Raw genomic sequence first — 17,341 nt, 5'->3', positions numbered from 1 at the left:
AAAGTTACTTTCTGCCAGATTTTAAGAGATTATAATTTCTTTTTAAGTATCCTTTATACTAACTTCTTTTATAATATATGAATAATATATAAATAAATATTCGTGATACAATTTACTTATAAGTGGATTGTTGCAAGGATTCTAGAGAATAAAATCGTGCATTCCGCGGTGCTTCACGACTCGCGGTATCACCGCTCGCGAATCCAGCGGGTCGCCAGGAAGATAAGTCCGCATAATCGCTCGCTGCGAAATTTATGCGCCTGCCTGACGATAAATTCCACCAATCTAGCGGGATTACGCGCCCGTAAATTAGCGGCGGTTGACACGTCTCCGGTCCAACCGAATAGGGAAAGAAAACGGGTTAAAAATTTATTATTTCATGCGGATTAGCCATGCGCGTGCGATTGTATTGCAGAATGCACAAATCGTTTGATGAGAAAAACGTCTGACTAGATTATCACCTTCAATTTCGACAATTCCGACTCTTCCTCATTTATTCAAATAAATTCATCATTTAATCATTCAAACAATAGAAAATTTACTTTGCAAAGACACTGAAATAAGCGACAAAAATGCGATTTTTTTCGAGAGAGAGGTAAAATATCTCCATTATCATCTCCACAGGCGGCGACATTTTTCGACATTCTTCTCGCCGGAATAAAAACCTCGTCGGGATAAGATGACGGACTTCTTAGTCGTCAATCGTTTTATCTTTGTAGAGTGGTTTCGCAAATGGTTCCACTAGGAAGCGTAAAGCGCACCAGCATAATCCAAGCGCAGATTAGTATTCGATTAATGATCTGAGAATTAAGGGCTGACTCGATTAATCACTGGTACCTGACTAAATGCCTAACTTTAGTAACGTAATTAAGCTTGATCGAGATAATTACGTATGTCTATCTAAATGAATTCAAAAACCAATAAATTTTCTGAACTGCGCATTCTATTCCAACTAAAATTAATTAACTGACATAAAAAAATTTTTGAAAGTCTAATATTTATTATTTGAAAAAGAATTACATTTTTTAATTGTTATTTATTACAAAAATAAATAAAATGACAGAAGTCCTAGAATTGAATATTTAAATGTGACGTTTGGCTTTAGTACAATATATAGTAAACAATTTTTTTATATTTTTCGTGCTATTTTATCTATCTATAATTTTAAATAAATTATTATACAAGATTAGAAACGATGGAATATATATTTCAATTTTATATATAAGAACACATTATTATTATAAATATTACAAGTATATATATATATACACATATATGTTATTCATGTCGTTTAATTATCAATGTCGTTTTGATTATCAATGTCAACCTGGTGTTCAATTTTTTAGAAAATAAAAATTCTTAATGTAATGCGATTGTACTTTTTTTTCGCTTTTATACTGTTTGTTATTTTGCTTATTCCTTAGAGAGTAAAAAATTATCAGAAGATTAGAAAATGGCCAGCGCACAATTATAATAATTTTTTGTGATTTGGTCTTCAAACTTCTTCGCTACAATAAATATCTGTAAAAATATAAAGATGACTCTCTAAGATCACCAAGAGACACGCAAATAATTTTTATTTGTATTAGTGACCAATATAAGGATACATTCCGTTTCACGCATGATGTGCTTAATGCATCATTTATCTTTGTTTAATATTCGGTTAACAATACAATAACAAGGATAAATGATGCATCATGTGCATCATGCGTGAAACGGAATGCACCCTGTAACAAGTCTTCTCAAATGGCGATAAAGTGGATAAATCGAAATCCAAGCAACATGCCTTTCGCACAGTATATGTGTGTGTGTGTGTGTGTGTGTGTGTGTGTGTGTGTAAATATATATCGCTAGGTAAACTTGATATGAAATCCCAGGCTCTCCGAGTTTTCTTCGTTCTGCAAAGACGGTAGATTGTGCACACGCTGTATGACATTTTATAGAAGGCCGAAGCAGCTGTTCCGGTTAGTTTAATATCGATAGCAGTACGTTTCCAAGCGACGGCGAGCGTAATACGTTTCATTTTTGCACGATATAAGTACGGTACGTCTACATATCGCGTGTACACAACGACGACGTACATCCGGCGTGCCGCTATGAATTTCTCATCGAGTTTCGATGCGTACGCTCCGCGGAAATTACCGGTACCGGTAATAGCGGGGCGAATCCGAGCGTGGAATACCGGATTCCAAAAAGCGCCGCAGGTATCCGAGCGACGCGAATATCGCGCATACGTGTGCATTCGTCCGAATATTGCGGAGACGATAGGAATCGCAAAGATGTAAACATACGTCTTTTAAGAGCGAGACGCGTGAGTCGCGACGCATGTCTCGTCGTTATATTCGGATTTATTCGGTATTCCAGTATGAACCGGCGAGAAAATAACGATGTTTCCATAAATAATTTCTTTTTGCATGACGGTATAATTTTTCCGACATTCTTTATGCAGACTTTTAAGATCCTTATATTTGCATCTAGTAAGAGATAATGTTATTTGCGTTCTCACAAACAAATAAAATAATTAAAAGATCGTTACATTTAATGTTAGATGAATATCTTATAAATATTGCTAACCTTATAATTTTTACTTAAATTTTCTCAGAGCGCCGCGTAAATTTTCTTCATTTTTTCATTACTCTACATTTAACTTAAACTCCTTTTAATTCATGTAAAACGTCACGTAATTATGAACAGAAACATGATTAAATGTAATATAAAATTAAATATCTAATTGCTAGAAGAACTTTTTTCGCTTTGTTCTAACACAAATAAAATACGTAGACAAATTCAATTAAAATGGGCAACAATCTGGTTATTCGAGAAAATATATATCATGAAAGTTATAAAATAACTTACGTAAGAGCAAATAAATAATAACGAAGAGACGAAAGATTTTTCAATCTTGCATCTTACTTAAATATAGGATAATTTTGTCACTTCCCTCTTTTCCGTATATAAAATTTCTGTTATGCTTTGTACAAAACGCTTCCGGACGTTAAATAGAATCAGACATGCCATAGAAACTGTCGGTTTCCTTCCAAATTGTGTTACACAATTGAGATTAATAATGATGTTTCTAGCAGCACAAAAATTTAATGATCGTTCCATCCCAGCGCGCATTAAAGCTAAGAAAAAATTATATTTTATGCAATTTTCATGTTCGTGGGATTGTCCGCGGAAGCACAAGGAATTCTTATCGCCTAGGAACGGCACATTAATGGAGAATTTCTTGGTTCCAGTATCAAGTTATCGGTTTATTCATTCGCGACATAATGCATATAAGGAGGTGTCGTGCTTTATTTTACACAGTGACGCATGAGGCCATTTGCAAATGAAGCTACCCGGCAGCGAGGAGAATACGCTTCGATGTTTTTTTAATGAAGTCGGCCCATACTCGAGCAGCTGTGTGTATACTGCTAGCTGTACAGTAAAATTAAAGTTCTCGAATAGCGGATTGTTTTAATTAGTATTGCACGCGACGAAAATATAACAGCAGCACTGTGACAATGAATATTAATGATACATTTAAAGGATGCCATAAGCGATTATATTAATATGCATACATTTTAATAGAATAGGATGTAGTGACCATGAGAGAATCCAGTAGCGAGAATACAGAGCACAAACTCGAACGTGTTTAAATAATATCGTTTCTAACGATTTTTTTTTTCCACACGTGTATAACAGTTCTACATATCTAAATCTCAAGAAAAAAATACATGTGTACACTGTTTACAAAAAGGTAATGATCCAGAGACTAATTTTTTATGTGTGTTAAATGTAGATATTTAACCAAATAAAATTTCTAGAAAATAATTTTTATTGACAATTTTTATTAATATAATTTTATTGATATAAAATTGTAATTAACAACAAGAAATTTTACGATCTCAAAAAGGCTACATTTATACGGCTGGTAACCCTACATGTGTAGTCTAAGTTAATGTATTAGAACAGAGTTCAAGTGTGTATGTGTGTGTGTGGGGGGGGGGAAGGGGATGCGTGCGTGCGCGTTAGTGTGTATGCTTTATATATATATATGACGAAATTTTAGGATAAAAATATTCATAATATTCATAAAAGCGGTAAAAGAATCAGAAGGAACTGGTGTTACGAGATAGTACCATAGTGTAAAAGCTAGCGCCTGCAGAGTGGATATAGCCATTAATAATTCTAATGTTTAACAATCCAAGTAAAAGCCTCTTCACAATGGTAATCCGACAGAAGGCCGCGCTGTTCCTCGCATTTTCTTAGACGAAGAGCTGTAGATATATTTTTAGAATCAGTTGTCCGAATAAAAATAATTCGGCCTATTTACTTCCTAGAAAAATAAAGATTGAGATATTTTTATTTCTTCTTCTAAAAATATATTTTCAAGATAGACTTACAAATTCTTAAAAAATTATTCGTGTCGTAATGTATATCCAATTTTTAAAGTGCAATATTAATTGTCATTAATTAATTTTACAGAAATGTAGTTTTTCAAATTTTAATTAATTTTTACTGTAAAAATAAAAAATAATTGAAAGGATTAGCCGTTGATATATAATATTTTATGATATGTGAAAGAAGAAACAACAAGGTAATCTCTGCCACAATTGCTCAACAGTATTGCCACAACTAGCTCGTACACGCAGCGCCCATCTCGGCAATTGACACCTTTTTTCAAATTTTTACACAACGCAAATAATATACAATTCCCGAATATTTTGACGTAACTTAAAATACAGTATATATATTCTTCCAATTATTATAAAATACAGCTTTTTTATCAAAGTAAGCAAACATGGATAAAATGACTATCAAAAAATGGTTATATTTTGAAACAATAAAATACATCTTATTATAATTATATGTGTGAGTAAAAAAAATTTTCAAGTACCGACTGTTCAAGGCGAATTGAACCAATAACAATATATACGCTTTATTATAATTTTTTATTCATTTATTTGTTAAATATTACAGACTGTTCACACAAATATCAGACGTTAAAATTTTTTAAAATTGATGAAAGAATCTCTCTTTTTACGGCAATTTCGTGATAAGCTTCATTCCATGGACCATATGTGAAATCAATAATTTCTTGAGCACGATTTAGATATCGCCGTGTTTTTTTCAACGTATTTCTGTAAAGAAAAAAAAAAATCAAATGCATAATGCTTTGTAATAAACAAACGACCGTAATTATAATTTAGAATAATCTAAATTATAAAACTTCGACATTTACTTGTAAAATTTGGATGATGTATTAGATTCTTCCTGCAAATATTCCAGACATATATCTGTTAATTTATTTATTTCATTACAAACTTCAATGCTCCAAGGGCCATATTTTTCTTCAATTGCTACGATACTGTGTTCGAGGTACGAGATCGAATTTAGCCATTGTCCTAAAAATAAAGAAAAATAATGTTACATATTCAGAATGATAAATGATTCTCTATATATAGAAACAATTGATTTGATCTGGACCGTCACTTCATGATGTATGTTCGCTGATACAAACCTATAATAGCATACACTTTTGCTATGAAATCCATGGTGTCGGCAATGTCGTCATGATATTTATATAATGCATCTTTTCTAAGACGCAAACATTTTTTCAATTTATCTAATGCTTCGTCATAATTTTCATTTTCTATGCAAATTTCTGCTTTCTCAAAATAATGTTGGGCCTGTCTCAACGTAAAATCATAAATATTTTCGTAGACTGCCGTTCCACAATCCATACAATGTATAGAAGATCTATGTAGTACAGAGCAATTATCGTTCAATGGGCCACTACATTCAGGACACTTCTTTGCAGTAAATTTTTTCTATAAAAAAAACATTTATATACACAATAATGTACAGTTAAATATCTAAAAATGATAAATAATTTACCAAAATATCTTCATATTCTGGTGCACTGCACGCTGCACAATTGCATTTAAAGCAGTATTGACTTTCCATTTTTTCTTGTCTGTCTTTTCTCAACATTCTTCTAAAGTCAGCCCCTATTGCACAATATTGAATGTGAAATCAAAATCAAATATTAATAAAATAATTTATTAATTTATTATTAATTTAACATACCATAACAATTAAAAACTTCTTCACCCGCTGCAATGTCTCGTGTGGCTTTGGTTATTAAAAATTGTCCTAAAAAGCTAAAGAATAACGTTATTTAAATAAAAAAATATATATTTCTTACAAATATTTATGTAAGCAATGAGCAATTATCTCATTTCTCGTAATCAAACATTTATATATTACCTATTAATTATATTAGGATCACAAGAATGATTCATCATACTTGCTGAGGGATAAATCGCCGTTGCTATTCTATCTTCTTGTTGAATAAAGACTTTATTTTTATTATAACGTGTATTATTTACTACAGCCTTTATTTTTGTAATAGCATGTCCATTAGAAATAAGTTGTAATACGTGTCTCAATAATAAAGAACTTACATACAATCGTTCATCATCCTCTGTTGTGAGGTCACAATTAAAATCGTTATAGAACTTTAAACATTCTTTAAGATTGATAGTTTTAAAAAAATCTGTATACTTTGATAAATACATCATAAGCATAATTGCCGTCTGAAAGGAAGAAATAATAATATAATAAAAATTAGTTTTATTGAAGGAATTCTACATGCAAAAATCACATATTTGATTTTTGCAAAAATTATGTCACTTACGATTCCATATGAAATAACGTCGCCTGGTGGAAGTTTGGAAAAATTTGTCACTAACTTTTGTACTTCATCAAGTCTGTTATCATCAGTTACATCAGTTGTACATTTAAACAACATTCTTACAGCCAGATATGCTATTCCAATTTCTGCCCAAAGGCCCATTTGATTGCCGAGACATTCCCAACGATGGTAAGACGAGTGTGCTTCATCCCAACAAGTAATATTGCAATATATACTGTCGACACACTCTGTACATCTATATAATTTAACACATTATATACGTATATATATATATAAATTAATTCCTCAAAAAACAAGAAATATAGAACTCACGGTACAGGAGTATTACCAGACGAGCGACAACAATTGTAACAATTATCAGATTTAATGTGACACAATGGGACAAAAGCAAATGCTTTTTCAACGAATAGAATCTGACCTCTTTTGATATCTCTATTAGCTACAACATATCTTCCTTTTTTTGGAGTGCATTTTATCTCTACGGCTGCCGAAGCAAACCGAAAATTAGGATTTTCGCCAAATGCGACGTCAGGTAATGAAGGAAATTCTGCAGTATCTGTAGTACTATCTGCATTTTCTTCCATACATGATATTTTTGACATTATGTCATTTATTTGCCTCTGTAATTGCTCTAAAAATTTCAATAATTGGTTATATAAAAAATATAAAAAAATATCTATCTAAATCATTTTCTTTTCAAACTTAAAATATACGAAGTATAATAGATACTTGCCTTTTGTTTCATTTGATATATTAGGCTCATTCAGTATGCTATGCATTTGTAAGACAGTTTCGACAGCTGATGTTTTATTACCTAATTTTAGGTAACACTGAGCTGCACGTAGATGTAGTTTGTAACGTAAATTCTCAGGATAACCCAATTTAATCGCCAAATTGATATCATTGATGCAATCCTTTGTATTATCAAAATTAATAACACTTATAACAATAAATAATACTTGCAAATAGAATAAATAGAATAAATAATATAGAATTTGTTACTATAAATAAAATAAATTATAAAAAGAAGAAATAAATAAATAAATGTTTATAAAAAAGCCAAAATATTGTAATGTAGTTCACACTAGTTTTTTATTTACCTCCCATCTGTCCATGTAAAATAGAGAAGCTGATCTATTTGCAATTGCTATTGACAAATTTATGCTACTAGAAGGAGCGTATATTGCACTGTTTGTATATGATTCGAGTGACGCTGCATATTTTTTCGATTGAAACTCCTTGTTCCCAGATAACTTGAAAGCTGTTGATTTTTCCAAGTTCTTCTGTTGTTTTCTCTCATTTTTTGTGTTATACAAATCTTTCAGCCAATAGGACACAAATTGCCTGCATTTCAATTAAAAGAAAACAATATATCTCAGAGTGTACACTTCCATTAATTAAAATTAATTTCGTTACTGCTAAAATTTAACTCACACACTAATAAATAAACACATATATTATAGTTAATTAAAAGTACCAATTAGGAACATAGGATAAGTGAAATTTCATTTGAGAAATAAATTAATATATAAACTTTTCATCATTTTACTAGAATTAGGAAAAAGAAGAAATTATTTCGAAAGTCGGGATAACAAAAAGCTCTCCCTGAGCGACATGTACACTTAATTGTCGTACTCACATAACCTCTTGATTGTGCAACAAACGAGATATTAACTCGTTTTCATATTTCATGTTCCCTATCTCGTCATTGAGTCGAGAAGTCCTCAGCATACAGTTCAAAGTATCGGTGACTTTATACCAGTCCATCTCGATTGTAAGAAAACGTAACTCAACAAACGATCGCAAGGAAAGACGAGACAGGAATAGACAATGGACTAGAATATGGGCACTGGGCAGAAATTCACAAGAACAGACAGGAGTGAGGAGAAATTACTTGTGACGACTATGACGACAGAAGTTGCTGGAAGCAGCTGGAAGTTGCTAAGGGCAGCGGGGCTGAGGAAGGGTAAGGGAAATGTCCAAATCCAACGTACTGCGCCACTGCGTACTGCGTACCTACTGCGTAATGGAATGCTGTGTTTAATGCGTTCGGTACAGTTCGATGTTAATATACAGTAATTATGTAAGTAAACTCAGTCACTTGCATTACATAGAAGATTAGTGCACTAAAAATTGCTATACATGAAATGAGCAAGATAGAGTCGATCTCACCTGGTAAGCTGATAAGAAAAGGACGTAAAGATACAATCATCGACGAGATACTAATGATACTATTAAAAACTTTGCGTGACTGTTCAAAATTCAAATGATTTAAGGGGATGCTGGAGCGAAGGCCGAACTTGATCAAGGTCGATATTACAGATTTTCATTTCCAATGTATAATCTGCTTACGCCCTCTGAAATTAATATGATCATGCAGGAAATTCGATCGATTAATTATCGATATTTTTATTCCGTTTCCTACATTACCATCTTAACAGGGACGTGTATTAGGATCGGTCCCACAATGTAAGATTTATTTTGGAAAATTTTCCAATTTTAGAATTGAAAAAAAAATAAACATAATTGAAGTTAATCTTATATTTGTAGAATTGGACCTTAGAAATTTAGTTGCATTATATACATATTTAGTTGTATTATATACACATGCAATGTAGGCCGTGTTCTAATATATATCACCAGTACTAAAAGTCTGTAATATATATAAAATACAGATTTTTAATTAATAGATATATCGATACGAAACCGTAATAGCACTTTTTTCTTACATCCAATGCCATTTTAGGTTACGATAATATATTATCATAAATGAATATCATAATATATATATATATATATATATATATATAGATATTCATGCAGATATTCTCTATGTCCATTTTTGCAATATTAAAATTTTATATTATAATGTGTATAATGATATATAAAATGTAATTCTAATGTTGTACATAAAAAGACATTCATGAATACGAATTACAATTACATTTTATGTGTATTATTAGGTGTTGGAATTAATTCGTAGCGTTTTACAAGTGATGGGAAGTACTTTCATTAATGTATTTTTTAATGCTCATGTGAAATAAATAACATTCTTTCATTAAAAACGCTACGAATTAATTCCAACACCTAATATAATATATGTGTATATACACAATAACACAAAAAATATTATTGACATATTAGTGAAGATATAAACATGTTAGTTAATGATATATGCAAGATAGAATTAATGATATATGCAATATTAAAATTATATTTTGTACATTATTGTGTATATGTACATTATAATACATATAAAATATAATTATAATTTATATTCACTAATAATGTTTTGTTATATGTTACAACAATGTTAGAATTATCATAGTATAATGTACATACAATTTTCTATATTAGATATATAGTCGACATATTAGTAATGTATAAGTACTATAAGTATCTATCTCTTTTTATTAGACAGAGTAAAAAGAGTTACATTATGTATGTGCAATGTCGTATTCATTTATATATATATATATATATGAAACACGTGTCCATATATTGACAGTAATATATGTTACATCTTGACTAAACTCTAAATGATAGGAAAAATCATAGGAAAAAGTGATACTACAACTGTATTTCGATATTCACTGCGAGTACTGAAAATACGTAACTATAGATTTTCAGTATTGACAGTGTACATTGACACATGGGCCTATATAATAGCATTTTTCCTGTCGTACAATGTCATTTTAGGTCAGGATGTGATATGTATTAGCTATATATAGATATATTACACATATAATATACATAGCTATACCATTTTTTGCTATGTTTAATAAAAATATGTAGAAGTTAATCATGTTAAAATATTAGTGATGTACTTAAATATAATACACACATAGGCAATATTGTACAATATTGCATATATGTACTATAATGTGTGAATATACATACGTTGCAGATAGAAGTTATCAATGCTAAGCTGTTTATGCATTCTCTGTGTTTAAATGTGCAATATTAAAATTGTATACATATATAAAATATATATATATATAATGCATGTATATATATATATATATATATATATACACATATATATACACATACATACATATACATACATATATATATATATGTATATGTTATTTTATATATATGCATCAATAATTTACTAAATAAAATGTATGTAAAAGACAGAACAGTGTAATTAAAATAATTATCTTCATTTGTATTCATATGTAAATAATATGGTATGTTTCTTGTTTAGGAAGAAATTATTTCAACAAAATTGAAATAACTAATATCATATTTATTTTATTATTTTTCCTCTCAAAAGAGGACCAGGGCACGTTTTGATTGATATGGGCCTGAGTAGGTCGATAATTCAGATCATTTCTATGGTTCAGCGACGCACTTTTCATGACAGCGCCGCTGTCGGAATATCGCGGAACTAAAATATTGCTCAGTTTCATGGCTACACGTCAATTTCACTCGTAATATACAAACGAAATTTTTGTACACGCCTTTCTCTTATACTAAAACTCCTATCGCGTTTCTAAAAGCATAGGATTGTTCGTTTCGGTTTTCCGCAATTCGCCAGCTACTTTTTATGAACGTGCAAGATCTGAAACTCTTATATGCAATACATATTGTGATGTGTTGACTACAGAAGCCGATAACAAAACTGTAAGTCTTTAATTTTCTTTCGTTTTTCGTATTCAAATGTAGCTGGCGACTTGCGTTGTTGTCGATACTTTAATTGTGGAGAAGGATTTTTCAATCCATAAACTCAGTTACGAGAAAGGCGTTTTTAAAATTTAATGATAAAACAGGACACTCCAGCATCCCCTTAAGAGTAAGTAAGAAGTTGAATAGTATTATTTTCATGATTTATTAGTTTAGCAGTAGCATGCATATATGTTTAAAACTTAATAATACTCGATTTTTATTTAAAACTATGATTTTAATGTTATCAGCCAAGTTTGATTGTCAATATAGAGATTATAACTGTAGAGAAAAAAATTGTAATTTTACAATATATAGGATATTATAGCTTTAAAAGTATGCACGCTTATTTACGCTGTATTTATATAATAAAAAATCATGAATTTAATAATGTATTATCGAAATGTATTTATGTTAGTAATCGCATTTATATCAATTGTCGATAATATCATCTTTCTCCTATTATTCTCATCCACCCCATTGATATTCACGAAATTCGCCCGTCTTTAATAAGAATAATAAGACGTTCTCGTCGGTGATACGATTAACGCGATGCTACAAACGCTTTGAAGCGTTTTTTTTTTAATTGATCAGTTTGTAAAATTCTTTCTTCTAATTGGTCCATCAAATACTTCAAAGCATTTGTAGCGAAATTTCGACCACAGCCGCATTCATTCGATGCTTGGTTTCAAATTTGGATCCTCTCAAATTCATGGTGGAAAAATACGTTGCATGTACATTTTTTTTGTGCACTACGTGAGAGAAAACGCATACAATACAAACACAAGAGTGGGAGCACCGGAAAGTGGGGACACCGGAGAGTGGGAAATCGGCAGAAATGGTAGGATGGCGTGAGACGAGTATACCTTGTGAAGCGGCGTTGAACGATGTTATTGTACACGAAGACCTGCACGCGCTAACACGTATCTAGTCGAATCGTTACGATTTCTTCAATTTTCGTAATCCACGTAGCCACACTTTGGCTAACCATCCGAATATACTTGTGCGCGTGGTCTCGTCTCAGATGGCGTTAATGGTTAAACGATCAGCTGTTCTGCATCGTATATAAATTCTCGTCTCGTAGAACTGATTCGCAATAGTATTCATTCAGCATTTCTGTAGGTCGTAAGTCGTAAGAACGAAGTGCCGGCATACAGTGGTGTATATACAGTGGTTCTGAACTTTGACGAATTAAACATAATAATTTTTATAAATAAACTACGAATTGTTTGTGACAGATCTGTGATATAGTAATAAAGGAAAACGAACTTGAAACTGCAAAATGCCTCAAGGAAGGAGAAAAGTTCCATTCAGCGGAAAAGCAAAAAAGCAACAAATGCAGGCTAAAAAACAACGGCAACGAACATTGCTTGGTAAGTCTATTTATTATAAAAATTTTAATAAAGTTTTATTAAGAGGTCTATTCTTTTAATCTTTTCCTTAAGTGAGATTTATTATTTTATTACATTCTTTACTTAAAAATGTGATGTGTTTACGTCAAGAAAAAAAACAGCTTTGTAATTGTTGTAAGATTCTTTAATATAATTGATTTGAGTGTTCTCTAAAACTTTTACAGTGAATTTTATTTTAAAGATTGAAATCTCACTTAAGGAAATTGAGCTACTCTTTTCCAAGCTGACTCAATTTTCATTCTTTAGAATGATATTCTACTGTAAAGATTTTAAAGAATATGTTTAAATTTTTAAAGAATATGTTTAGTGAAGAAATACGAATATTTATATCTAATTAATAAGGCTCATAAATTTTATAAAACAAAGAAAAAAGAATAATTTTTGGCTCGTAGCCAAAAATTATTATATAAAATAATTATTATATTATTATATATATAATTATTATATTATTATATAATTATTATATATATAAAACATGATAATATAGAATATAAAAAAAATAATAAAAAAAACAGAAATGTTTTTATATAACGAATATTTATATTAAAGAATTTTATAACATTTGCAAAACTTTTTCTACTAACGTAGCTATTATTTCATGTTTCAATACTAATGGCTTTTCAAAAGATTTTTACAATTATTCTCACAATTGATGGATTTTCAGCCTTTAATTTTTCCTTGAGTAATAAATCTTTTTATAAGCTGTCCTCTAAATAACTCAAATATCAATAAATTTTCCCAATATTAGTTGTCTAGACTTATTATTTTCGAATTTATATAACTTTCTCTCATACATTGTCCACTTTCTACACTGTTCATTTTTGAGATGCATTGTTATTGCAATATTTAAGGTGACTTTTTATTTAGTGACTCGAATTGATACATAAATCATTCTGCCCAAAAATCATTCAATTCAAACTTTCTTTTTAGGATTCTTTTATATTTAATGAAATTGTTCTGCCCAAACAATATGCATTGTCAAGAAGATATCTTTATAATCTTTGAAATGTCTTTTAGGCATGCATTGTCTAGAATCTTTGCTATTCATTGAATGCCATAAATCATTCAATTCAAACTTTCTTTTTAGGATTCTTTTATATTTGATGACAATGACATTGTCGTTCTAACAATACGCATTGTCTAGAAGATATCTTTATAATAAATTCTTTGAAATATCTTTTAGGCATGCTAGGATCTTTACTATTCATTGAATGCCAAGAATATTAGAATCACATTTATGCCGAATTCCTAAAAGAAAAACATCCGTTGCTGGAATGTTCTATATAATACTCAATCTTACTTAAACTGAGAACCATTTTCAGATAAACAAAATCTTGTGGGCATAATATTTATTTCAATAGTGTATATTTGATTTGAAGTAACATAATAATTATATAAATTAAATAACATTTGTTTTTTATGCATATATAAATGTATATATATATATATATATATATATATATATATATACATTTATATATGCATAAAAACAAATGTTATTTAATTTATATAATTTATTATGTTACTTAAACAATTTGCCATATATATTATTATAATATGTATATAAAGTAAACAGATAAAAATAATAGAAGTTATAAGTGTGTATGTATATATACCATATAAAATTTATTTATATTAATATTAATATAAATTTTTTTATCTATCTTTTTATTATTTATTTTAATGATCCTTTTTACACGACTATGTACTTTGTATAAAAATAACCGAAATGATTAACTTTGAATTTTATCTCATCAATAACAAAATAAAAAATCAAGATAATTTCTAAAAATCAATTATTCTAAAAACATATTATTTATTTACGAAATATAAGCTACTTTTTTAAATATAAATATTTTTAAATATAAATTCTTGAAGCTTTTAATATGTATCTTGAAAATGAAATTGTTAAACTATGTCGCATAATATTATTATTTTGATAGTTTCCATAAAATAGAAAATATGGTGTTATATTTTTGAACCGTTGGACCGCAAAAAATAAATTCAAAATAAAGCAGGTAGAGCATCATGTAATCTATGCTATCTGAGTCGCATTATTTTTAAAAGTTTATATACATATATAATTACAATTTATAGTTACTTTATTAACAATTTATTAATATTTGTGAAGAATTATTGTTGCAAAAATATGTTATGTTTTCATTTACAGTAAATTCAGATGATGATGAAAGCTACTGCAGCGAAAACAATGTTGATCAGAGACAAGTGATGATGATAAATAAACAACCAAGAGATAATAAATCTTCGAGGAATAAATATACATTACAATTCTTTGAAGAGTCCAAGGAAAAATTGCGAAAACGCAAGGAACGAGCCTTTAAAAGTATCGAACCCGCCAGTCTCAAAGATCAAGAAATTTCTGATAATTATTTTCCGCCTGGGATTGACATGCCAAAACGACCTCCATGGGATTTTAATATGACAAAGGAACAATTGGAGACGAGAGAACAAAGATATTTTAAAGTATGTATTTATGACTCTATACTAAACAAAATTCTAGCTTATCAAATATGTTATTGACTAATAACAAATTCTTTGTATTTAGGATTACTTAGACAGCATGGAAGAATTAGATAGTTCGAGTTACTTTGAATTGAATTTAGAAACTTGGCGACAACTATGGAGGGTTTTAGAAATGTCAGATATTTTATTAATTATTGTCGATATCAGATATCCCGTTCTAATGTTTCCTCCGTATTTATACGACTATGTGACGAAGAAATTGAAGAAAGATATGATTTTGATATTAAACAAGGTTGATCTAGCACCTCCAGCGTTAGTGGTGGCTTGGAAAGAATATTTTCATAATCAATATCCAAAATTACACATTTTAATGTTCACATCGTATCCCACTTATAATCTTCATAGTACAAACAATAAGGAGGAGGGTATAAAGAAAAGACGTCGTAAGGGAAAATTGAGAATGGCCGCGGAAGGAGCGCAGAAGTTGCTGGAGGCTTGTAAAAATATTGTTGGGGATCAAGTCAATCTAAGTTCTTGGTATGAGAAGATTCAAGAGGAAATGCATTCCGAATACGATTTAGATGACATAAATCACAAGGATGATGTAACAGTTGAGAAGGAGGATACCACTTACTTTGAACACGAAAAATACAAAAATGGAGTTCTGACTATTGGGTGTATTGGAACGCCGAATGTTGGAAAGTCCTCTTTGATGAATGCATTGATGGGTAAAAAAGCAAGATTATTTAATTATACGATTGCATTATATAATTAATCATTTGTTAAATGATCAATTAAATAATGATTTCTTAAATTTTTATATTCCATATTTAATCATGTTATTTAATTTTTATCATCTATTTTATTTTACAGGCAAGAAAGTCGTGAGCGTGTCTCGTACTCCTGGTCATACTAAGCATTTTCAGACTATTTATCTTACAAAGACTGTGTGTTTGTGCGATTGTCCCGGTTTGGTTTTTCCTTCGACCGTGCCCAAAGAATTACAAATATTAATGGGTTCATTCCCGATTGCTCAAGTCAGAGAACCGTATACTATTGTACAATTTCTAGCCGAAAGAGTGAATCTACCGAAACTATTAAGGATTCCACATCCGGAGAATGATGACACGTGGTCCGCTATGGATATCTGTGATGGTTGGGCTATTAAAAGAGATTTCAAGACGGCACGAGCAGCTAGATTGGATACATATAGGGCAGCAAATTCATTGTTACGAATGACGTTAGAAGGAAAAATTTGTTTGTATATATATCCACCGAATTGGACTATTGATAAAAGTACTTACTTTATTCTCTCTTATCATACACAAACAAGATTATTTGTCTGTGAAAAAAATTGTTTAAACAATTGTATATAACATGTATTCTTAAACAATGTAAATTTTTTTTTTTTTTTTAGAAAAATGGGAAAATCACGCAGATGTTGAGATAGTACGATGGATTCAAGCTAGGAACAAAGATGATAATTTTAGTACACCAACCGAAGATATGTCTTCTGAAGATGAAGAAAATGACGACGAAAGACTGACGGAATCTTCTATAAGTGTAGCGAATGATAAATCTACGGAATCAAATGAGGAAAACGATGTACCGCTTATAGCTAATAAATTTTCATTGTTATCTACAGAATAATAAAATAGTTTATTATATTGTATTTTGCTAAGATATTTTATTTACTTCCTTTTTTTTATACACACCTTTTTTCTTAATATATAATGAGCAATTTGATGATAAAGAATGATTTTCCTGTGTTTTCGCCTGCGAAACACAATCGTCACTATGGGTACGATCCATTTACGCTGCAAATGCTTCGAAATATTTTTTGATTGGTCAATTCGCAAAATTCTTTCTGATTGTTCAACGAAGCATTTACAGCGTTAAATGAATCGCACCTTATGATATAGAATATTTTACGAGTAAAAATATATTATTATACAAGCGACTATGTTGCTAATTGCTATATTTTTCTCATTTTTTAATATATTTTTTTAAGGTCACTGTGTGTAATCTGAATTATTTACAATGTAGTCCTAATTTGCAATTATTCTGATTA

The 17,341-nt window shown here is 30.0% G+C and overlaps 2 protein-coding genes and 1 long non-coding RNA gene across 4 annotated transcripts; 2 read left to right on the top strand and 1 right to left on the bottom strand.

The window, feature by feature from the left end:
- Positions 1–4,918: 4,918 nt before the first annotated feature.
- On the bottom strand, positions 4,919–9,007 carry LOC105149639 (protein-lysine N-methyltransferase SMYD4). 2 transcript variants are annotated; one of them, XM_087410867.1, is made up of 12 exons: positions 8,876–9,007; positions 8,343–8,722; positions 7,804–8,047; positions 7,437–7,617; positions 7,016–7,334; positions 6,686–6,938; positions 6,256–6,584; positions 6,076–6,149; positions 5,884–5,996; positions 5,507–5,816; positions 5,228–5,390; positions 4,919–5,126 (listed from the first exon to the last, which is right to left on the bottom strand). In XM_087410867.1, the coding sequence occupies exons 2-12, from the start codon at positions 8,468–8,470 to the stop codon at positions 4,982–4,984; spliced, it is 2,259 nt and encodes a 752-aa protein (XP_087266993.1). In that variant the 5' UTR covers positions 8,471–8,722; positions 8,876–9,007; the 3' UTR covers positions 4,919–4,981. The 2 variants fall into 2 exon arrangements, with proteins under 2 accessions (XP_087266993.1, XP_011060496.1); XM_011062194.2 differs by having other exon boundaries at positions 8,343–8,719; positions 8,876–9,003.
- Positions 8,681–16,942, top strand: Ns4 (Nucleostemin 4). Its single transcript, XM_011062196.2, has 6 exons — positions 8,681–8,786; positions 12,613–12,747; positions 14,957–15,270; positions 15,353–15,998; positions 16,144–16,566; positions 16,688–16,942. Exons 2-6 carry the CDS (start codon positions 12,657–12,659, stop codon positions 16,918–16,920), a joined length of 1,707 nt encoding a protein of 568 aa, XP_011060498.1. The 5' UTR covers positions 8,681–8,786; positions 12,613–12,656; the 3' UTR covers positions 16,921–16,942.
- On the top strand, positions 8,772–9,415 carry LOC147908130 (uncharacterized). The gene is made up of 3 exons (XR_015546555.1): positions 8,772–8,878; positions 8,980–9,172; positions 9,254–9,415. It is a non-coding gene; the product is annotated as an uncharacterized LOC147908130 (long non-coding RNA).
- Positions 16,943–17,341: the final 399 nt, after the last annotated feature.

The sequence above is a fragment of the Acromyrmex echinatior genome, chromosome 11, assembly GCF_024713525.1.
Source record: "Acromyrmex echinatior isolate Ae372 chromosome 11, ASM2471352v2, whole genome shotgun sequence".
Classification (NCBI taxonomy): Eukaryota; Metazoa; Arthropoda; class Insecta; order Hymenoptera; family Formicidae; genus Acromyrmex; species Acromyrmex echinatior.
This window is presented reverse-complemented; position numbering and strand designations above follow the sequence as displayed.